The 25,827-nt window shown below is 36.9% G+C and overlaps 1 protein-coding gene across 4 annotated transcripts in view; it reads right to left on the bottom strand.

Moving 5' to 3' along the window:
* Positions 1 to 25,827, bottom strand: part of CTNNA2 (catenin alpha 2) — a gene marked incomplete at its 5' end in the record, with an annotated part of 1,047,388 nt that overhangs the window by 44,625 nt on the left and 976,936 nt on the right. For all 4 annotated transcript variants that reach the window (XM_082851289.1, XM_082851290.1, XM_082851291.1 and 1 more), the window contains 2 exons: positions 10,855 to 10,960; positions 20,252 to 20,433. In XM_082851289.1, coding sequence (XP_082707415.1) covers positions 10,855 to 10,960; positions 20,252 to 20,433 — 288 coding nt within the window. The remainder of the gene's footprint in view (positions 1 to 10,854; positions 10,961 to 20,251; positions 20,434 to 25,827) is intronic.

The following is a 25,827-nucleotide window of genomic DNA, read 5'->3' as shown; positions in this document are numbered from 1 at the left end:
CATGTATCATTCACTAAAGGAACTCTATTATACTTCTTGGAATTCCATATTTATCCAAATTTTAGCAACATGATAAACTTCCTTTAAACAAGAGACTCTGAGAAGAATCAAGACCACTGTAAAAGAAAAAGATTTGAGTGAAATGAATTTGAAGCCAATTGAAATAAGCTCATAAGTGTAACAATAAGACCCTTCAAAGGATGCACCAAAGATTTTGAATTCTCAAAAAAATTCTGGTGACCATAGATTTTTAATTCTCTTTGTAACTTAAGTGGGTAGATATCCATCAAATACACACTGAGCAGAGCTGAACACTTCCACAGACATTTACATGATTCCCTAGAGAATTTCTGAAGCTTCAATGCCAATGGCTATCCAGTAATTGAAATATATTTCTATCGCTATCCAAAGTTCAGCTCAAAATTCTCCAGGACATTCTATTGTTCCGACTCAATCTGGCACTTGCAAAGGACATATAATCACCAGATCCTTGATGAAACATTGTAAGAAATGAGTACCTACAGCCCAAACCAAAGTATGTTATTTAGAATAAGAGTATGAGACAAAGACTCCAGCTAAGTTTCCTTCAAGTTCAAGAAAGGGAATTTTTTGAAGCCAGTCATTTGACATAGCAATTTATCTAATAAATGACAAAGGGGTCTTTTGTATACATAACACTTACCATTGTGGTATTTTTTTCACTAACTGCATTTATCAAGAAAGAATCCCACAGAGACTGTTTTTAGCTTCCTACAAGTACTTAATACTGTAATATTTATCCTACTCCAGACACTCATATACTGAAAAGAAATAACTTTAAAATGATATCTCCCTAGAGGGCTGACAAGGCTTTTGATACAAATACCTTGTAGTAAATTAAAATGGAAGTTCTATCTCAATGGAATAGTAATTAAAAATGCAACAGTCCGTAAAAAGTTTATATTGTGTGCATATCTCAAATCTTCATAAAAATATTTTCCGGCAAGATAAAGGCAAGCAATAGACATTTTGAAAATGCTCATTCTATTCTATTATTTAAACTAAAGTATTTAAAACACACATAAAGGCATGATGGGCCAAGAAAAATAACTCTTATACCATGGAAATAGTAGAAATGGGTGCAAAATTTGAGAAAGAAATGCCCCATTCAGATGAAGCATTAGCAAAAATTGCAAGTTGCTCCACAATTGATGGTAAGAAGAATACCACAAAGAGAGTGTTATGTTTAACTTCATCTCTTTTTTGTTGTTGTTGTTACATCATAATTAAATAGCATTTTAATATTTTGTCACACTCTCAAAATACATCTTGAATCCTGGGATATTTGTGTGTGTACATATGTGGTGTGTTTTTCAGATACCAAAACTGTTTGGGGCTATGCTTCATGTTGCATGATTGTTGGAAATAAGTATCCAAAATTACAAAATCAAAAATAAGAATCACAATAAAAAATATTGACCTCAAGGAGCCTAAACATATTGAGAAATAGTTTCAGCCGCTGAGATTCAGAGTATAATGGAAAGGCCATCCAAACTCCATCCACTCTGACTCCTAAGAAGGAGTCTGTCCAAACACAACCTGGTTTCAGAACCACCCACCAATCTCTGGCCATTCCACTCATTCCAACATTTTGCAAACAATTCCCTCAACATTTGCAGAAAAAATGCAGCATTCTTTCCTGGCTGGTGCATTTCTGTATGTTTGGATGTACGCATGAATATTTTCAAGTAAGTCCGGTGTCTCTCCTCTCTTTTATTTTTTAAAATTAATATTATTATTTATTTATTTATTTTTATTTTGGTTGTGCTGGGTCTTAGTTGCCACACACATGCTCCTTAGTTGAGGCCAGCAGCTCCTTAGTTGTGGCATTTGAACTCTTAGTTGTGGCATGCATGTGGGATCTAGTTCCCTGATCAGGGATCAAACCCATGTCCGCTGCAGTGGAAAGCAGATTCTTAACCACTGCACCACGAGGGAAGTCCCTCCCCTCTCTTTTTTTTTTTTTTTTTTTTTTGCAGTACGCGGGCCTCTCACTGTTGTGGCCTTTCCCGTCGTGGAGCACAGGCTCCAGACACGCAGGCTCAGTAGCCATGGCTCATGGGCCCAGACGCTCCGCAGCATGTGGGATCTTCCCAGACTGGGGCACGAACCCATGTCCTCTGCATCGGCAGGCGGACTCTAAACCAATGCGCCACCAGGCAAACCCCCTCCCCTCTCTTTTACATGAACTTCCTGGGTTACATATGGAGCTCAACCTATGCTTCAAACTGTAGGAAGCTTGGCAGTTGGCATTGTCGTGAAATTAGCAATTTAATAATGTTACAAATTTCAATTCCTACAAATTTCAGGAAATTCTCAAATTATGATAATATTTAAATGAATTAACTATACTATTGAGTATTCCTCAAAAATGTAAAAGAAAGCAAAAAAACATTCCCTCAGATTAGCCATCATATGTATAAAAAAAGTTAAATTGAGACAATCTGTAGGCTTATTTTAAATGTAATACTAATAGTTTAATCATGTGTTTTTCTTTTCAGACTTTGGAAGATGAGTAAATCTAGTATTGACATGAAGGATTCTAAAATTGAGGATGCTGACGACAACAAGGATTTAGAGAAACAGTCATATTAAGGAATGAGGGAGAACAATTATAGTAAGCAACTCAAAAATCACAGGAAGGCCAGGAGGGGAAGATGGCAGAAGAGTAAGATGCGGAGATCACCTTCCTCCCCACAGATACACCAGAAATACATCTACGTGTGGAACAACTCTTACAGAACACCTACTGAATGCTGGCAGAAGACAGGCCTCCCAAAAGGCAAGAAAGTCCCCAGGTACCTGGGTAGGGGAAAAGAAAAGAGAAAAAACAGAGACAAAGAATGGGGACGGGACCTGCACCAGTGGGAGGGAGCTGTGAAGGACGAAACGTTTCCACACACTAGGAAGCCACTTCGCGGGTGGAGACTGCGGGTGGTGGAGGAGGAAAGCTTCGGAGCCGCGGAGGACAGCACAGCAATAGGGGTGTGGAGGGCAAAGCAGAGAGATTCCTGCCCAGAGGATCGGATCGGTGCCGGCCAGCACTCACCAGCCCAAGAGGCTTGTCTGCTCACCCTCCGGGCAGGCAGTGCTGGGAGCTGAGGCTTGGGCTTCGGTCGGAGCGCAGGGAGAGGACTGGGGTTGGCTGCGTGAACACAGCCTGCAGGGATTAGTGCACCACGGCTAGCCGGGAGGGAGTCCGGGGAAAAGTCTGCACCTGCCGAAGAGGCAAGAGACTTTTTCTTCCCTCTTTGTTTCCTGGTGCGTGAGGAGAGATGATTAAGACTGCTGCTTAAAGGAGCTCCAGAGATGGGCGCGAGCAGCAGCTAAAAGCGTGGACCCCAGAGACGGGCATAAGATGCTAAGGCTGCTGCTGCCACCACCAAGAAGCCTGTGTGTGAGCACAGGTCACTATCCACACCCCACTTCCGGAAAGCCTGTGCAGCCCACCACTGCCAGGGTCCCAGGATCCAGGGACAACTTCCCCGGGAGAACACACAGCACGACTCAGGCTGGTGCGATGTCAGGCAGGTCTCTGCCGCCGCAGGCTCGCCCCGCACTCCATGCCCCTCCCTCCCCCCAGCCTGAGTGAGCCAGAGTCCCCGAAGGAGCTGCTCCTTTAACCCCGTCCTGTCTGAGCGAAGAACAGACGCCCACCAGCGACCTACACGCAGAGGTGGGGCCAAATCCAAAGCTGAGCCCCTGGGAGCTGTGAGAACAAAGAAGAGAAAGGGAAATCTCTCTCAGCAGGCCCAGGAGCAGCGGATTAAAGCTCCACAATCAACGTGATGTACCCTGCATCTGTGGAATACATGAATAGACAACGAATCATCCCAAATTGAGGAGGTGGACTTTGAGAGCAAGATTTATTATTTTTTCCCCTTTTCCTCTTTTTGTGAGTGTGTATGTGTTTGCTTCTGTGTGAGATTTTGTCTGTATAGCTTTGCTTCCACCATTTATCCTAGGGTTCTCTCTGTCCGGTTTTTTTTTTCTTTTTTTAAAAAAAATGTCTTTCTTAATAATTATTTTTTATTTTATAACTTCGTTTTATTTTATCCTACTTTATTTTATTTTGTTTTATCTTTCTTTCTTTCTTTCCTTCCTTCCCTCCTTCCTTCCTCCCTCCCCCCTCCCTCCCTCCCTTCTTTCCTTCCTTCCTTCCTTCTTTCTTTTCTTTCTTTCTTTCTTTCTTTCTTTCTTTCTTTCTTTCTTTCTTTCTTTCTTTCTTTCTATCCCTTTTATTCTGTGCCGTGTGGATGAAAGGCTCTTGGTGTTCCAGCAAGGAGTCAGTGCTGTGCCTCTGAGGTGGGAGAGCCAACTTCAGGACACTGGTCCACAAGAGACCTCCCAGCTATACATAATATCAAATGGTGAAAATCTCCCAGATATCTACATCTCAACACTAGCACCCAGCTTCACTCAGTGAACATCAAGCTACAGTGCTGGACACTCTATGCCAAACAACTAGCAAGACAGGAACACAACCCCACCCATTAGCAGAGAGGCTGCCTAAAATCATAATAAGTCCACAGACACCCCAAAACACACCACCAGATGTGGACCTGCCCACCAGAAAGACAAGATCCAGCCTCATCCACCAGAACACAGGCACTAGTCACCTCCACCAGGAAGGCTACACAACCCACTGAACCAACTTTAGCCACTGGGGACAGACACCAAAAACAATGGGAACTACCAACCTGCAGCCTGCAAAAAGGAGACCCCAAACACAGTAAGATAAGCAAAATGAGAAGACAGAAAAACACACAGCAGATGAAGGAGCAAGATAAAAACCCACCAGACCTAGCAAATGAAGAGGAAATAGGCAGTCTACCTGAAAAAGTATTCAGAATAATGATAGTAAAGATGATCCAAAATCTTGGAAATAGAATAGACAAAATGCAAGAAACATTTAACAAGGACCTAGAAGAACTAAAGATGAAACAAACAACGATGAACAACACAATAAATGAAATTAAAAACTCTAGATGGGATCAATAGCAGAATAACTGAGGCAGAAGAACGGATAAGTGACCTGGAAGATAAAATAGTGGAAATAACAACTGCAGAGCAGAATAAAGAAAACAGAATGAAAAGAACTGAGGACACTCTCATAGAACTATGGGACAACATTAAATGCACCAACATTCGAATTATAGGGGTTCCAGAAGAAGAAGAGAAAAAGAAAGGGACTGAGAAAATATTTGAAGAGATTATAGTTGAAAAATTCCCTAATATGGGAAAGGAAATTGTTAATCAAGTCCAGGAAGTGCAGAGAGTCCCATACAGGATAAATCCAAGGAGAAACACACCAAGACACATATTAATCAAACTGTCAAAAATTAAATACAAAGAACACATATTAAAAGCAGCAAGGGAAAGACAACAAATAACACACAAGGGAATCCCCATAAGGTTAACAGCTGATCTTTCAGCAGAAACTCTGCAAGCCAGAAGGGACTGGCAGGACATATCTGAATTGATGAAGGAGAAAAACCTACAACCAAGATTACTCTACACATCAAGGATCTCATTCAGATTTAATGGAGAAATTAAAACCTTTACAGACAAGCAAAAGGTGAGACAGTTCAGCACCACCAAACCAGCTTTACAACAAATGCTGAAGGAACTTCTCTAGGCAAGAAATATGAGAGAAGGAAAAGATCTACCATAACGAACCCAAAACAATTAATAAAATGGGAATAGGTACATACATATCGATAATTACCTTAAATGTAAATGGACTAAATGCTCCCACCAAAAGACACAGATTGGCTGAATGGATACAAAAACAAGACCCATATATATGCTGTCTACAAGAGACCCACTTCAGACCTAGAAACACATACAGACTGAAAGTAAGGGGATGGAAAAAGATATTCCATGAAAATGGAAACCAAAAGAAAGATGGAGTAGCAATTCTCATAGCAGACAAAATAGACTTTAAACTAAAGACTATCAGAAGGAACAAAGAAGTATACTACATAATGATCAAGGGATCAATCCAAGAAGAAGATATAAAAATTGTAAATATTTATGCACCCAACATAGGAGCACCTCAATATATAAGGCAAATACTAACATCCATAAAAGGGGAAATCGACAGTAAAATATTCATAGTAGGGGACTTTAACACCCCACTTTCACCAATGGAAAGATCATCCAAAATGAAAATAAATAAGGAAACACAACCTTAAACAAAATGGACTTAATTGATATTTATAGGACATTCCACCCAAAGACAACAGAATACACATTTTTCTCAAGTGCTCATGGAACATTCTCCAGGATAGATCACAACTTGGGTGACAAATCTACCCTTGGTAAATTTAAGAAAATTGAAATTGTATCAAGTATCTTTTCCGACTACAATGCTATGAGACTAGATATCAATTACAGGAAAAGATCTGTAAAAAATACAAACACATGGAGGCTAAACAATACACTACTTAATGATGAAGTGATCACTGAAGAAATCAAAGAGGAAATCAAAAAATACCTAGAAACAAATGACAATGGAGACACAACAACCCAAAACCTATGGGATGCAGCAAAAGCAGTTCTAAGAGGGAAGTTTATAGCAATACAACCCTACCTTAAGACACAGGAAACATCTCGAATAAACAACCTAACATTGCACCTAAAACAATTAGAGAAAGAAGAACAAAAAAAACCCCCACAGTTAGCAGAAGGAAATAAATCATAAAAATCAGATCAGAAATAAATGAAAAAGAAATGAAGGAAACAATAGCAAAGATCAATAAAACTAAAAGCTGGTTCTTTGAGAAGATAAACAAAACAGATAAACCACTAGCCAGACTCATCAAGAAAAAAAGGGAGAAGACTCAAATCAATAGAATTAGAAATGAAAAAGGAGAAGTAACAACTGACACTGCAGAAATAAAAGAGATCATGAGAGATTACTACAAGCAACTCTATGCCAATAAAATGGACAATCTGGAAGAAATGGACAAATTCTTAGAAATGCACAACCTGCCAAGACTGAATCAGGAAGAAATAGAAAATATGAACAGACCAATCACAAGCACTGAAATTGAAACTGTGATTAAATATCTTCCAACAAACAAAAGCCCAGGACAAGATGGCTGCACAGGTGAATTCTATGAAACATTTAGAGAAGAGCTAACACCTATCCTTCTCAAACTCTTCCAAAATATAGCAGAGGGAGGCACACTCCCAAACTCATTCTATGAGGCCACCATCACCCTGATACCAAAACCAGACAAGGATGTCACAAAGAAAGAAAACTACAGGCCAATATCACTGATGAACATAGATGCAAAAATCCTCAACAAAATACTAGCAAACAGAATCCAACAGCACATTAATAGGATCGTACAGCATGATCAAGTGGGGTTTATTCCAGGAATGCAAGGATTCTTCAATATACACAAATCAATCAACGTGATATACTATATTAACAAATTGAAGGAGAAAAACCATATGATCATCTCATTAGGTGCAGAGAAAGCCTTCAACAAAATTCAACACTGATTTATGATAAAAACCCTGCAGAAAGTAGGCATAGAGGGAACTTTCCTCATCATAATAAAGGTCATATATAACAAACCCACAGCCACCATCGTCCTCAATGGTGAAAAACTGAAAGCATTTCCACTAAGATCAGGGACAAGACAAGGTTGCCCACTCTCATCACTCTTATTCAACATGGTTTTGGAAGTTTTAGGCTCAGCAATCAGAGAAGAAAAGGAAATAAAAGGAATCCAAATTGGGAAAGAAGAAGTAAAGCTGTCATTGTTTGCAGATGACATTATACTATACATAGAGAATCCTAAAGATGCTACCAGAAAACTACTAGAGCTAATCAATGAATTTAGTAAAGTAGCAGGATACAAAATTAATGCACAGAAATCTCTGGCATTCCTATACACTAATGATGAAAAATCTGAAAGTGAAATCAAGAGAGCACTCCCATTTCCCATTGCAACAAAAAGAATAAAATATCTAGGAATAAACCTACCTAAGGAGAAAAAAGAACTGTATGCAGAAAATTATAAGACACTGATGAAAGAAATTAAAGATGATACAAATAGATGGAGAGATATACCATGCTCTTGGATTGGAAGAATGAACATTGTGAAAATGACTCTACTACCCAAAGCAATCTACAGATTCAATGCAATCCCTATCAAACTACCACTGGCATTATTCACAGAACTAGAACAAAAATTTTCACAATTTGTATGGAAACATAAAATACCCTAAATAGCCAAAGCAAGCTTAAGAATGTAAAACGGAGCTGGAGGAATCAGGCTCCCTTGCTTCAGACTATACTACAAAGCTACAGTAATCAAGACAGTATGGTACTGGCACAAAAACAGAAAGATAGATCAATGGAACAGGATAGAAAGGCCAGAGATAAACCCACACACATATGGTCACCTTATCTTGATAAAGGAGGCAGGAATGTACAGTGGAGAAAGGACAGCCTCTTCAATAAGTGGTGCTGGGAAAACTGGACAGGTACATGTAAAAGTATGAGATTAGATCACTCCCCAAGAATATACACAAAAATAAGCTCAAAATGGATTAAAGATCTAAATGTAAGGCCAGAAACTATCAAACTCTTAGAGGAAAACATAGGCAGAACACTCTATGACATAAATCTCAGCAAGATCCTTTTTGACCCACTTCCTAGAGTAATGGAAATAAAAACAAAAATAAACAAATGGGGCCTAATGAAACTTCAAAGCTTTTGCACAGCAAAGGAAACCATAAACAAGACCAAAAGACAACCCTCAGAATGGGAGAAAATATTTGCAAATGAAACAACTGAGAAAAGATTAATCTCCAAAATTTATAAGCAGCTCAATAACAAAAAAGAACAAACAACCCAATCCAAAAATGGGCAGAAGACCTAGACATTTCTCCAAAGAAGATATACAGACTGCCAACAAACACATGAAAGAATGTTCAACATCATTAATCATTAGAGAAATGCAAATCAAAACTGCAATAAGATATCATTTCACACCAGTCAGAATGGCCATCATCAAAAAAATCTAGAAACAATAAATGCTGAAGAAGGTGTGGAGAAAAGGGAATACTCTTGCACTGCTGGTGGGAATATGAATTGGTACAGCCACCATGGAGAACAGTATGGAGGTTCCTTAAAAAACTACAAGTAGAACTACCATATGACCCAGCAATCCCACTACTGGGCATATACCCTGAGAAAACCATAATTCAGAAAGAGTCATGTACCAAAATGTTCATTGCAGCTCTATTTACAATAGCCCGGAGATGGAAACAACCTAAGTGTCCATCATCGGATGAATGGATAAAGAAGATGTGGCACATGTATGCAGTGGAACATTACTCAGCCATAAAACCAGACAAAATTGAGCTATTTGTAATGAGGTGGATGGACTTATAGTCTGTCATACAGAGTGAAGTAAGTCAGAAAGAGAAAGACAAATACCGTATGCTAACACATATATATGGAATTTAAGAAAAAAAAATGTCATGAAGAACCTAGGGGTAAGAGAGGAATAAACACACAGACCTACTAGAGAATGGATTGAGGATATGGGGAGGGGGAAGGTAAGCTGTGACAAAGTGAGAGAGTGGCATGGACATATATACACTACCAAATGTAAAATAGATAGCTAGTGGGATGCAGCCACATAGCACAGGGAGATCAGCTCGGTACTTTGTGACCACCTAGAGGGGTGGGATAGGGAGGGTGAGAGGGAGGGAGATGTAAGAGGGAAGAGGCATGGGAACATATGTATATGTATAACTGATTCACTTTGTTATAAAGCAGAAACTAACACACCATTGTAAAGCAATTATACTTCAATAAAAATGTAATATATATATATATATATATATATATATATAGGAGACTAGGACCATCTCAGGGGGAGGAAACAATCCAAAATCTTTCATTGTCTCCAGAGAGCATAACTGTTTTGTAGTCTAGTAGGCAAATTCATGCTCATAATATTTTCTCCATGTAAATAGCAGTTTATATAATATTTTCTATTTCAGAATCTTAATTTATATTTTAAAACATTTTCCTTTTAAAACAGTTCAAACTGTAAGCCACTGGTTTCTTAAAGAGATGAACATCAGCTATCTGGAAAAGTATATTGCCTAAAGTACCCTTAAAAGAAATGGCCCATTATTGCAACAAGACGTATTTAGAACAGGATTTTAGAGTTCCAATTCAGCAAAATAAGATGAAAAGTGTGGAAATAAGCTCAAACACTCAACATTCAGATTGTGAACTATTTTAACATGTATCTTAGTTCAGTCTAAAAGCATAACAGATACTATTGAGAATTTCATTAATCTCTGATGCCCTTTGAGTCTGGATGAAAATAAAGCTGAAATCTGGATGTTCTTGACTATGTGGATTCATCCCATTTATCCTAGGGCATAAATTATTATGAGAGCATCATTACAGTGAGATCAATTATAACAAGAAGTAAAGTTCTTTCTTTTTCTTCCCCCTGTGCAGTGTATTTGACTTTCTGAATGAGGACAGCCGGGATCCATGATTCCTTGTGGATTATGTCTCTTAAACAGTGGGTACTCTTCTTTCTCAAGGAATTTTGATCATTGGATTTACTAGTCCCTCCTGAACTGAACCCACCTTTGGCATCAACTCAGTCTCCACAGAGTTAGAGATCAGTTTGTAAAATGGTAGCGATTCTCTACAATTCATTCTTCGGGGGCATTTTATAGAGTGCATAAAACCCATTACAGAATGCAAGAGCTAGTTAATGACCCCACTCAGCATGTGCTTGCTCTTCTCTCTTATATTACCTGATCAGCCACAGCTCGGGCTAATTTGTCCATTCGAGAGCCTGCTTCGGCAATTTTCTTGGCGGCATTAATCACATCAGATGTATTTTTCAACGGGCCTTTGCCTCTGAAAAAACAGACACAACATAATTAGAAATCCACTTTATGACAGGAAATAGACACACCTACCATATTGTTTGTCCAGGACTCTGCTTTTGTATTTGATTTGGCTCTGACCAAGTTAGAGGAAATTTGAATGTTTTCTTGATTCACTTCAATTTCCATGTAAATAATTCAATTTGCTTGCATTCATTTTTAGGGAATATTTTTCCCTATTTGGATGTGCATGCTCACATTTTATTCTTTACATGCATTTCTATATATTTTAAACAGTGGTCCCTTAAAACTTATGATCACCACAAGAGCAATGGGAATTTAATATGTAAATGCTTACCATGTGTCTATGCTGTTGTATATACATTTGTCTTCATAACAACCCTAACAAGTAGGCATCATCATTCCCATTTTAGAGAAGAAAAAAATAGACTAAAGTGAATAACTCATCTAAGCCTATGCAAATCATGTGATAAATTCTAAATTTAAATCAGAGGCTAGCCAAAATAAATGCACATGCATTGTCTTTCATACCATGCTCAGCACTATTATTATGTTAATTATATTTTTAAGTCCACTTTGGCTCCTTAAGAAGCCACTGTCTCTTGTCCATAACTGGGAACTGCTTGGCCAGAATTTCAGAAATCTGCTGAGCTCTTACTCTTGCTGGTTTGTATGTTTCTGGGACTGACTTACGAAGGAAGACACACAGAACACTGTGTGACAGTAGATGTATTTATGCTGAACCATTTTCCCAGTATTTTCACATAAGGCTTTCAATTAGGTGAACTGTTTAAAATTACTTGTCTTTTAAATATTTATTTGAAAGGAAAAGGAAATTATGCTGCATCATAAATCTTTAAACAAAACGTTGCATATGATATGATTTTTCTTCACTTGTCTTGAGAGGTAAATAAAATAATAGACTAAATACATTCATCCTTATATTTTTAGCATTGTTACTGGTCTCCTTATATGCATCTAAAAATCAATGCATTTTTTAGGCCTACAAAATTATAAACCTATAGTTAAGACATGTGGTAAAATATAGAGAAAAACCACTCAGAAGTGATTTATTTAGAATGCATAGAGACTGGGCAATGATTGCCATTGTTATATAATAACGTTTTATAAAATGGAAGACTTAAAATGACTTTAGAAAATAAATGTAAATGAGGGGCATTTTGTTTCCCTCTTAATTTTGTCTCTGGAATTTTCAGTGTTAGTAGGTAAAAGTAAAATATATTGTGTTCATGTCAGTGCTTAAACACGTACATAGGGAAATTCAAAGCAAGCTATTTCATTTTGCTGTGGTAACATTAACTCTTCCATAAAAGACACTGATTTTTTTTTCAGTTGTTGTATAGATTTTTTAAATATGGACAGAGATTTTACATGTGAATTTCATATAATATGGACGAATTAAAGAATCTGGACAATTGGGCTCCCATTCTCTCACATTATTTTTTTTAATTATCTCTAAATAAACTTTTATTTTGTTTTTGGTTTATATTTTTAAAGGAAAGGTTAGATGTAGAATCTGTTAATATTTAATATTACTCTCATTATTGTTTATTTCTCTGTAACTTCCAAACCTTAGAAAATCTTTTTTGCAAACTTACTCTGACAAAATATTTGTTGTTACCTTTTGCCTTCATCTTAACCCATTCACAAAGGGCTGCACTATGCTTGTTTTTTCATTACTAACAATCTTGGTGTTTGTTTGCTCCAAGAATTTCAAAGGACTTGAGGAAATGCTTTCTCATGAACCTTTCATGATAACTTTCAACAGTTGATTGACTCTGACAAAATGTGCTAAGTTAATAAAGAACATTTATAGAGACTTGAATTTGTTTGAGGCTGAGACTCCCATATTGCAGCTAAAGCATGATTAGAAGCATGTCTTTTGTGATTACACCAGAAACTACAGTACATAGACTCACTATTATATTGTATTTAAAATTTTGAGACTTTAGAGTTCACATTGCAGACTCAATTCAAATATTTGGAATCACAAGTTGATGACAGGGATGTATTACATGAAACTAGAGAGCAATGTAGAAATTTGGGGATCATCAAATATTTCCTCATTTTCTGATTGAGAAAGCTGAAACCCAAAGAGGAAGCGAAGTGACCTGCCCAAGATGATAATGCAGAGAGTGATAAGGAGAGAGAAAAAGGACTGCAACCTCTGTGTCCCTAATCACAATTTAGTACTCTTTTTGCTATATTCTGATGAGATAGCTAAAGTAGTAATCTCAGAGAAACACAAATAGCCATAACTACATATATTAATATGTAAGAAATAACAAAAACAATAATCATCTGACTCACAAATTTAGAAAGTAGGAAGAAACTAATAAAAATCACTAACATGTGGAATCTAAAATATGACACAAATAAACATATCCATGAAACAGAAACAGAATTACGGACATAGAGAACAGCCTTGTGGTTGCCAAGGAGGAGGAGGGTGGGGGAGGGGAGGACTGTGAGTGTGGGATTAGCATATGTAAACGATTACATATAAGATGGATAAACAACAAGGTCCTACTGTATAGCACAGGGAACTATATTCAATATCCTGTGATAAACCATAATGGAAAAGAATATTTAAAAAAAAAATGTCTCTATTACAGAGTCACTTTGCTGTACAGCAGAGATTGGCACAACATTGTAAATCAACTATACTTCAATAAAAACATAAAATTAAAAAAGTAAGAAGAGATTTATGAGTTAAAAAATAACAGAACACAGAAAATAAATAAATCGATTCCCAAAAACAGGAAGGCAAAACTGATATAGAAAATATACTTAGCTTGCTATCAAGAAAAAAATAGGAGAAAAATATTCTAAAGTAAAAAAAGGTAAGATTTAAATTATCTTAAAAAACAGAACATTTGAAGTATTACAATACTAGTTTCCTCAAATACATGTAAAGAACATGGATGAAATAACTTTCTAGGGAAATATAATTTACCAACACTGGCTAGAAAGTAGATTTTGAAAACTCTAAAGAATCTGATTTCCATGAAAGAAATAAGTAAGGCTGTCAGAGAGAAAGCTGGTCAAAAAATCAGTAAATCCAGATGGTTTCTCAGAGGAATTTACCAAACTTTTAAAACAGGGGTCCCCAACCCCTGGGCCACACAGCAGGGGGTGAGTGGCGGGCAGGCAGACAAGCAAGCTCCCTGCTCCCCCCACCCCATTGTCTGTGGAAAAATTGTCTTCCAAAAACTGGTCCCTGGTGCCAAAAAGGTTAGGGACCACTGCTTTAAAAAGAAGATAATCCCAATGCAATTTAAATTCTTCCAGAATATAGGAAAAGAAGAAAGACTTCAAAAACAGTTTCATTAAGTAACATAATATTGATATCGTCAGAAGCACCTAATACAAATTATTTATTTAAGATTCTGCACAGCAAAGGAAACCATCAACAAAATGAAAAGGCAACTTAATGAATGGGAGAAAATATTTGCAAATCATAGATCTGATATGGGGTTAATATCTAAAATATATAAAGAACTCAATCAATAGCAAAAAAAGCAAATAATCCAATTTAAAGACAGGCAGAGGGCCTGAAAAGACATATTTCCAAAGAAAACATACAGATGGTCAACAGGTACATGAAAAGATACTCGACATTACTAATCATCAGGGAAATGCAAACCAAAACCACAATAAGATATCACCTCACACCTGTCAGAATGGCTTATATCAAAAAGGCAACAAATAACAGATGTTGGCAAGGATGTGGAGAAAAGGGAACACTTGTGCACTATTGGTGGGAATATAAATTGGTGCAGCCACTATGGAAAACAGTATGGAGTTTCCTCAAAAAATTAAAAATAGAACTGCCATATGATTCAGCAATTCCACTACTGGGTATTTATCTGAAGAAAATGAAAACACTAATTTAAAAATATATGCACTTCTATGTTCATTGTAGCATTATTTACAATACTCAATATATGGAAGCAACCTAAGTGTCCATCAATGGCTGAATGAATAAAGACACAAATAAATGGAAAGACACCTCATGTACATGGATTAGAAGACCTAATATTATTAAGATATCAATACTACACAAAGCAATCAATGTAATCCCTATTAAAAACCCAGCAGCAATTTTGCCAAAATAGAAAAATCTATCTTAAAAAATCATATGGATTGTCAAGGCACCCCAAATAGCCAAAACAATCTTAAAAAGAACAAAGTTGGGGGCCTTACTACAAAGCTACAGTAATCAAAACAGTGTAGTACTGGCATAAAGACAGATGTATAAAATAATGGAACAGAATAGAAAGCCCAGCAGATTTTTGACAAGGTTGTCAAGACCATTCAACAGGAAAAGGACAGTGTTTTCAACAAATGATATTGGGAAAATTGATATCTACATGCAAAAGAATGAAGCAGGACCTTTACCTTATACCATATACAAAAATCAACTGGAAGTAGATCATGAGAGCTAATCTATACATATTTTACAAGAAAAGTTAAGGGAAAAACTTCATGATGTTGGATTTGGCAATGATTTCTCACATGTGACACCAATAAAACAGGCAACAACAACAACAAAAATAGACAAATTTGACTATATCAAAATTTTTAAAACTTCTGTGCATTGAAGGACACAATCAACAGAATACAAAGGCAACCCACAGAATCAGAGAAAATATTTGCAAATCCTATATCTACAAGGGGTTGATATCCAGAATATAGATAAACTCTTAGAACTCAACACTAAAAATTAATCATCCTCATTAAAAAATGGGCAAAAGACCTGAATATACATTTCTCCAAAGAAGAATACAATGGCTAATCAGCACATGAAAAGATGTTCAACACCACTAATTGTTAGGAAAATGTAAATCAAAATCACAATGAGATACCATCTCACACTCATTAAGATAGTTACTATAAAAACAAACAAAAACAGAAAATAAGAAGTCTTGGTGAGGATGGGAAGGAGTTGGAACCTTTGTGCACTGTTGATGGGAATGTAAAATGGTGCAGCTGCTATGTAAAACAGTACAGTGGTTCCTAAAAAAAAAATAAACATAGAACTACCATGTGATCCAGCAATTCCACTCCTGGGTATATATTCAAAGAATTGAAAGCAGGGTCTCAAAGAGATATTTGTACACCCATGTTCATAGCAATATTATTCACAATCCAAGTGCCCAAGAAGAGATGAATGGATAAACAAAACATGATATATACATTCATTGAAATATTATTTAGCCTTAAGAAGTAATGAAAGTCTGACATGTACAATATGGATGAACCTTGAGAACATTACGCTAAGTGAAATATGCCAGTCACAAAAAGACAAATGCTGTATGTTTTCACTTATATGAGATACTAGAGTAGTCAAATTCATAGAGACAGAAAGGAGAATGGTGTTGCTAGGGATGTTGCCCAGAAAAGATCAGAAGTCTGAGTCTTCCTATTAGTGGAAGGCAGTATGGACAAAGGGACTAGTTCCACTGGCTGTAGTTCCCAGGTTCAAAGTGATGGTTTATACACTTTGTCTTTCCCTAACTTAATCAGGTTCTCTACTTTGGGCATTTTGAAAGGTGCTTTGAGGAATCTTGTGACCTTAAAGACAAAAGCCATCTTATTGTTCCATTTGGAACATATTTTTAGTTTTCTTGGAAAAATATCAAGCCATAGAATTGGCTCTACTGTATAGGTTCATGTAACCTTCTCTCTTTTGCTAATAGGTGATTCTTATACAAGGGTCAATATTTGGAAGCTTTCCCAGGAAATGGTCACTTCCAAAAAAAAAAGAGAATCATGGAAAGCTATTACTGCATTACTGCTATCCACAATTTAACAACTAATTCATATTTATTTAATGAAAAAGTAATAGGTATTAATGAGAAAAATCAATGTGTGAGTGCATTCTGAGTCAATGTACTCAGTACCCAGAATTCTTAAATTCTGAGTTAATCCAAATTAAAAACATTTATTTACTATAGTTTTCTCAGTACCTCTAACAGATCAATATATGATGTGACTCTCCAGTAATGAGATATAGTAAGTAAGGAGTATATTTGTAAATGTACTGAATCATAGAAGCCCATTTTCAGAACCACAGTCCATAAAACATAGTTGGGAAATACCACTTTCACCAATTAGCTGAAGCGGTCTAAAGACAGTGCAGTGGAAAAGTTGTATTAATCTGGGGATTAAAGATAAATCAGGTGAGACCGTAGGACCATAAGTTGAATTATTCAAGGAAGTAACATTTATATGATGGTCTTGAAGTAGAAATACAAATATGCACAAAATTGAGAAGGAATCTAAGGGTCAGTAAAGGTAGGCCTTTACTGAGGATATCTTGAGGATATCTTACTTGCTATCTTGAGGATAGCAAACTCAAGATTTTTATATTATTCTATGAAAAGAGGAAAGAAAGTTTTGGTGCAAAGGGAGCTAGATGGATGTCCTTTAATGGCCAGATATGGCATGGCATGAACTGACAAGAGTCAAGAATTGGAACTGGAAGACCAGTCAAGCTGTCACTTGGGCTGAAGCCCTGAGTGTCCATACCAAAGCAGGAATGAAATTTGGGAATAGCAGGCTGATTACATGATTCTTTACTGTAGCAGTAGATTGTACCCTGAAAGCTTTTTGTTTTAGCCTGAACCCCGTTCCTTTCAAGATCAGAACTTACAGTTGATCTCAAGAGACAGCTTTGTCCCTTGCTGTACAATTAAACTTGGGTTTCTTTCCTGAACTGCTGCCATTTGTACACCTTTTGTTATTGGGATACAAGACTGGCCCATTGCTATTTCTTTCTGAAAGTGACATGAGAGGCATGGATTCACCCTATGCAAGACAGCATTTATGCCATCACGATGAGATGATGAACTGTTTCCTGTTCAGTTCTTGGAAGTCAAGAACTGAACAGGAAACAGACATGAGGCATAATCAGTTTTATCCATGAAGAAGTTATTACACAAATAATGAGGCAGAATGTCTGCAATTTTAATAATAATGGAGTGGATATCATTGAGATTACTGAATCAAATTAATGAATTAGCTACTGATAAGAATAAAACAACAAAATAATAAATGAAAGGTTTTTTTTTCTTGTACCCAAACACCCTTTAAATGTAAGATCTGAAGAGAGTAGTCAAGTTTCAATTCCTACTCAGCTATATCCTTTCCTTTAAATAAGGGAACATAATACGTAAGAGCCATTAGAGGTATAGAGCTGAAATTATTCCTTTTTAAAGTGGAAAATGCAAGGCTAATAATGCATAGGGTCAAGTGCAGTGAACTTACGGGAGAGGCACAAAGAAAGGCTCAAATTAGCTACCTCTTTGCATGGCAGATGGGGGCAGCAGCAAAACCTCAGCTTCCTGTGCTCCATTTCCAATTCACAGTCTCTCCTGTTTCTCTGGCTATTAACTGTATCCTCCCTTTGCCCTCACAAAGGGGCACAAAACTACTCATCAGGAAGCGGAAAAAAATGATAACTAGTAGCACTCTAGACATTTCATTATCCAAATCAGCATAAAGTGATTGTACAAAATCCCTCAGGAACTGAAGTGGCCCTCTTTTCACTTTTAAAACTATGCTTTGACTGATAGAAAGTCTGTCTTATTTAACATCATCTAACAAGACCCCCTCAAGTATATCTCTCTTCCTTGACACAGTTATATATAATCTAGAGCATTATAAAATGTCTCCCTGATCTAAACTAGCAACATGACTTGATTCATCATTCACTTTAAATTAATGAGATTATTTGTTCAAGTGATGTTATTAATGGATTGTATAATATCCATCAGATAAAGTATGAATGGTGTTGAAAGCAAGCAAATTAAGTCATCACAGGCCTTGAAAAGCAATGACTGTGGGCTGCCATGATAGTCTGATTTGTAGGAAATTTAGACTTAAATAATGGCTCAGACTGAGTTATCCTACTATTATTTTTTGTGTGAAATAAATCTGTGAAACCAACAAAGACCAGCCAAATGTACAAATTTGAACTTCTAATGAATACAATGACATTTAAAATCTCGAAGGTCACCCTCATAACTTTAAAGTCATTCCACTAAAGTCAAAAACAATTTTTAAATATTTGGAGAAAGGACCAAGTGATGTCATTAGTACATACTGGCCAGAGGCAAAAGGTAAAGGGAAAAAGGCAGAGATGTGCCATATTTTATTATAACCTATAATTAATTGTAGGCTTTTCTTATTAAAAGCACTCAACAATCACTTAAAAAATTGTCACCCATAAGGTAGTGTCTTCACATTGCCACACATCTTATATAACTTTAATAACAAATACTGTGTTGAATCATTAAAACATCTTTTCTCATGTATCTGTGTGTGTCTGTGTTTCTCAGAAAAACAAATCTACAGAAAAATTATAGCTTTCATTCATATGGCAGCATAATTTATAACTTCATTACCTCTTTGGATTTTAAAACTCTCCTGTGAAAGTTGATAAGAAGAGTATTATTTTCCCATTGTACAAATGAATAAAGACAGTACGAGACAGGTCCAAAATCACCTGGTATTTGGACTAAAAATCCAGGGATCTTTCATTGAGCTTTGCTCTCCCTTTGTCTGCCCTTTGGGTGGTAGGAAGGGCAGAAATGTCATCTCCCTTTAAAGAGGAAACTAAAAATGCAATGGCAGAAACAGCAATGACCCCTGATGAGGAAAAAGCTCCTGACAAAATTCTGACTGGTATCTTGATTTAGTAAAAGCACTGCTCAGAGCAAAAGGATCTAAAACTTATACAATGTTTAATTTCCTCGTCAAAATTACAGAATCAGAGAGTTGAACCTGATTCTTTGTGTATAAGGATAAAATATGAGCTGAGATTAATGCTAAATCATGAGCTAGCATTAAACCATATTACATGTCTACATGCACACACACACGCATATATATATAGATAGATATTTTTTCCAAAGGGCTATTAACAAATCATACACCTTATCTTCAGAATAATACTTAAACACACTGCAAAACAGCATAGACCAAAAATGAGTCACCCAAGCCCCAGGGGTTTGATTTTATGACTGACTTAGGATGGATAATTAAAACAATAATAATTACAGAAATGAATCTGTTCTTTTTGACCAAAAAGACCTATCTGCTAAGAACCAGGTCCAGATCACTTTGACTTACACATGTAAATTTTATAATACCACTACCTTGCTTTGATGTAGTCTTTTAATTTTTCAGCAGGCTTTTCACATGCTAATACACACTGTTGTGCTTCTGTTATTTTTAATGAGAAAATCTTCCTCTTCCTGTCTCCAGGCCTCACCTTGTGAAGTCTGTCATTTCCATCATGATCATACACATCTGCTTGGCCAGCACAATGATATCATTGCCACTGTCGTCCCATTTGGCCACTTCAGCATCCAGTTTGCTTTTCTCTTGGTGGAATATCTCCACCTGCTCAGCTATTTTTGCCTTCTCCTCTTGCGGTAGTTGTGCCATGATGGCCTGTGTGGGTTACAGAAAAAGTGTGACTAATGGTGACAAAGAAGCACAGACAGGAGGGTGACTCTGCCTCCAGTTAATGGCAAAGCCAGACCCTGACAAGGATGATAGGCTGCCCCACCATTCTGGAAAGTACTTTTTCTCCAGCCCCAAGAATGCAAAAGCACAGACTGGTAAGGTCCCCACATTCCCTGTCCCTGTTCCAACATACAAAAAAAATAAGAGATCCAAAGGTACGTGCACGTTGACAGTAACAGAACTTCTTTGTCGCTATGATGACATATGTTTGTTCAAAAGAATCTATTCCTGACGATTTTTATATTTGGTCTTGGGAAACTTTTACCAGATGAAAGAATGCACCTCTTTCAACACTGAAATCTGTTCAGAAAAAAGAAAACAGGCCTCTGTTGCTGGGAAGGAAAAGAATTTTAAAGGATATCTGAGCATCCCAAGTGGGGTGGGGAGATGTCCTGTGAGTGTTAATGAAGCCATTCATGGTTAGATGCCAAACAAAAATCCCTTATGCAGGGCACATCAGGGATGGCATACCTATTCCCAGTCCTCCTGTATGGAAATCCTGGGTCGAACATGGGTCCCTGGAGAGTCTATGAGTATGTACAGGGAAGCTGTGATGGGATAAAATTTAGGATTAAGAAGCAAAGGTTGATTTTCAATAGTTGCTAGGTAAGGGAATGTAGAAAAGGAAAAACTACAGTTGATTCTCACTATTCACAGATTTTTTATTTGCAAATTTGCCTACTCTCTAAAATCTATTTGAAAGCCCCAAATCAGTATTTGTGGTGCTTTCAGACATTCACAGACATAGGCAGAGATGCCAAAGTTTTGAGTCATCGACAACCATGTTCCCAGATGAGGCTGAACAAGGGTTTCTCTGCTTTCTTGTTTCAGCACTCATACCATAAAGAAGCATCCTTTCTGCAATCTATTTAGTACCACATTTTCCACATATTTGCACTTTTTATTGGTGGTTTTGCTGTCTAACTTGGCCCCCAATCCTAGTGCTGAAATGCTGTCTTGTGTCTCTAAGCACAAAAAGGCTGCGATGTGCCTAATGGAGAAAATACATGTATTAGATGAACTTCGTTCAGGCATGACTTTTAGTGCTCCCAGCTGTGAGCTCAATGTTCATGAACCAAAACTATCTAATAAGGTATCTAAACAGAAACACTCATTAAACAAGATTACATATTGATGGGTTGAAGGAAATATTAAGACTAGCAGCTCTCAGGAAGCTAACCCTGTATTTCCCCTAGGAGCAATGATTCCGTAGTTGCTAATTAAGCGTTCATGGTGACTTTACAGAACATAAGGGCCGTGAATAAAGAGAATCAACTGTATTTGTTAGACACTATTTATGTAGCAGGCACTGAATGAAATGTTTGACATCACCTCAATGCATCCTCAAAGAACCATTTACAACCTGCTTCACTGAAAGGACCACGTGGATCAGCGTGTCAGCACTGATATCCCTCTCATTCTTGGATGCACGTATTCTCCAGAAGAGCATGATTTGGGGTACCGACAGCTGTTGCAAAGGACAAGTAAATAGCACAAAAAAACCTTCTTTCTATATTGTAAAGTTCCTCCCAATGTGAGTGAATTGTTCAAAGGAGAGGTAGGTAGCTGGTATCTAATGGAAATATCAGTGGATATAAGCTCAGAAAAACTGGGCTCAACCTGGCTCTGTAACTGACTTGGGTTAAGGCCTCATTGCTACTGAATCACATCCTTAACGTTCTATAATATAAGAATAGTAAACAATTACCTCAAAATGTTATGGTGGACAGAAAATGAAATAATAAATGTAAAATGAAAGTAAGCATGTGTGGGATTATTGTTAACATTATTGTTATTTCTGTATGAGTTTTCTTCTAGCTGCTTCTCTAGCTTATTACTTAGTTGCCACCAAAGAGAAGGGATGGGCTCAGAGACTATGTGACTCTCTATAAATAGAAGATTGACATGATTCCTTGAACACAGGCATGTATACAGGGTACTGTACTAAAAGGCTTATGAATGTCAAAAATTTAATCTACTTAATTATTCTACAAGATTAATACTATTATTACCCTTATTTTATTAATGATGATACCAAGATCCAGGGAAGTTAATTAAATTCTGAATATTACACAACTAATGAGCTATAAGAATAGGATTCAAACCCAGGTCAGCTAACACCATTCTTAACCATTGTGCACAATGGGATCACCATGCAGGACCATGCGGGTTAGACACTGCCCAGTGGTCCCAGCCCAGTGGGGCAAAGACCACTAAAACTCTAGGCTCTGTCCACCAGGCTGAGCATCCTAGACAAGCCTTCATCTGCCCAGGGTAAAGGGGTGCCTTTGTCTGATTTGCATAAAGTGTCCTTGAACCAGCAGCTTCCCAGATGCTACATCTTACTAATAGACAGCCATGTCTATGAAATCCCATGCATGCATGTGTGTGACTTTATACAAATAGCATGTGAGCGTGTGTGTATGATGTATGTATATACTTATGTAGATCAATATGTGTGTGCGTGTGTATACAAAAACTACAATCCATATTTTAAAAGCCAGACTTGTGCAAATACAATAAAGTATTAAAATACTAATACTCGAAAAATATTTTACAGTACTTTTAAAGATAGCTAATATACAAAAGAGCTTGTTATAAACTCACATATGCAATATCATACTAACTGCAAGGCAGCTAGCTTTTCCAATACCTTTGAGATAGGTTTGGATTTACAGAAGTTTCCTGAAGCATCCCTGTCTGATGTTCTAATGCTGTCTTAGATTCATCTGTCCTCCTCATACAAAATTGATAATCATGTTTTACTTAAACCTCACAAGTCCTAACCAGCATCATTTAAAGCATCCGTTAGGTGCTTCTCTGTAAAAGAATCTATAAAACTACCTGACAGATCTCCATACTCTACATTCAATCTCCAGATTCTAGCAATAAACCTGTCATTGTTCCAAAAGGGTTAATTTATGCATTAAAGGGTGTACACATGTCTATCAACTGTATCACTTGAGTTTCACATTGTGCCGTTTAGCATTTGAATGTTAACTCCCTTGCTCTAACTCCCTAATTTCGAGTAATGCCCTACCTCCGAGTTCTCTTTGAGCTTCCTGAGGGTAGAGTCCCCAGCATCCTGCACAGTGTAGAAGCTAAATACATATCTCTTGATTGACTGCTTACCCATTTTTCCACTCACTGCATCAACATAGTTTGAGAGAAGTTAACAGAACTGACATACGTTTCATAAGGGCACAATTCCAAAGAAAAACTGGCTCCTTAAAGCAGATTTGTATAAGAAGATGTTATTTTGACTCTAGGTGTGCTCCGCCCGCATAATGCACTTAATGGTGTGTGATTTGGGTGTAAGAGTCGTTATATTTGCTCCTGCTTATATAGCTATCAATGAAGTAAAGTTGTTTCCTAAATATTATTAAAATTCTCTTAGCTTTTAAAAATTCATAATTGACCTTTTCTGAAACTGAAATTTAAAAAAAGGTTATCTATAAACAGTAGATCACAAACTGTGAAATTTGCAAGTTAATCAAATTAAAATTCAACACATGAGTTTTAATTAGGTCTTATCAATGTAACTCAGCAGTTTGAAATGTTAACACATTAAAGCCGTTCTAGCTAGGAAAAAAAAAATTAGAGGCTGGCTACATTCAAATCAAGTTGAATACAAAATATATGACATGCAATTTTTCATTCCCTCAAACTAAGGAAACATGAGAAAAATGATTTTCATGACGAAAGGGAAAGACAACAAATCAGCTTTTCTGTTTGTGTCATGTGATCACCTGGGGCGGTCTGAGATTTTTGGCTGCTTTCTGTGTAGCTAAGCACAGCTGTCCAGATTGTTGATCTGGGGCCCCAAATCAGTGGCATCAGAGACTTGAATTCACAAAGTTTTCTAACCACCCTGTTCCATGCTCCTAGCCTTTCCTTTGAACATCCAACCACTTTTTTGTGCTTGTTTTAAACTTTATTTATTAAATGAAAGTGCAAATCACTGACACAAGCCAACGACCACTCAGCCCAGAATCTTTTTCTTCAATCTAAATCTCAAAGAGCTTTTTTCCAATCTCAAAAGGATTATTTTTTCCAATCCCAAGATGAAAAATGACTTTTAAAGTCCATGGACCTCCAAACTGATATGTTAGTTTCTTAAACACAGAGCAAGAGTCTTACATTCTAAGGCTTTAAGTACATAAATGTTTATAAATAATGATTTAAAAGGTTAAAATGTAATGTGCCCATTTCTACTCACTTGGTTTTAAAGCAGGATAATAAGCATAAGTAATTAAGGAGTGGGTGACTTTTACCTGTCTCAGGCTGTGAAGTGAATTGGAAAATTGAGGTTCTTGTCTCATTAATTCAAATTAAAACTTTCACGATGGTCTGAATTATCTAGCTCTTTCAGGTTAAATTATTGGTCAGCCTTCTAATGAATGACTACCTTGTGCTACAAGCATCATCATCATCTTCTTCATTAACCTTAACATTATGTAATAACTCGTGATACATTTCATCATGCATTTCTCCTAATGACATTATGAAGTAAGATGCTGTATATATACATATATTACACACACACACACACACACACACACACACACACACACGGAGATGAGGCAGGGACAGGTTAAGAAAGTTACCCCAAAGCCTCACAGCTTGGCCAAGTTCATACTTAAAATCAGGTTTGTGTGACTCCAAACAATATATTTTATCATGAAGGTTAAATTCCCAAGAGTTGTTGCTGATCAATTTTAACTATGTCAGCTTGTGAGGAAAGAGTTTATAAGATGTCATGTTTAGGAACAAAGGGCCTGATCATTTCTATATTTCATTAGATCAGGGTATGATTGCTCTCATTCATTCTCTCTCTCTCTCTCTTTCTCATAAAGTATTGTAGACAAGCAGCAGACAGGAACACATAAAGGAAACAAACATTCACTCTAATTTCAGAATTTGAGAGCAATGTTGGAGTGGGTACTAAATTCTTTTCTCCCACCATAACCTCCTCTTAGATTAATTTACCATTTTCAGAGAAGAATTTCTCTGAATGAGAACACAAAGTAACAGGAGAGAACAGGCTGCTGGAAAGAGCAACTGCCTCTGTCAGAGACAACTTTTGCCTCCTTCACAATTTCGACCAAGTTAACACACTTCTCTGGTCAAAAGTTCGACCATCTGTCATCTCATCAATTCAGTGCACCCTCTTATTTTCAATTTACAGCCATAATTCTATGTCTCTGATTTGTCATCATATAATTATAGGCTTAAATAGGCTGACTCAATAACTAATGCTGCCTGCTGCAAGTTACTCACACAGACCTCATGATAGATCGCAAAGACAAATCAGCAAGT

Source organism: Leucopleurus acutus (genome assembly GCF_964270905.1).
Source record: "Leucopleurus acutus genome assembly, chromosome: 12".
In the NCBI taxonomy this organism is placed as follows: Eukaryota; Metazoa; Chordata; class Mammalia; order Artiodactyla; family Delphinidae; genus Leucopleurus; species Leucopleurus acutus.
The sequence above is the reverse complement of the archived record's forward strand: the minus strand, read 5'-3'. Positions and strand labels throughout refer to the sequence as shown.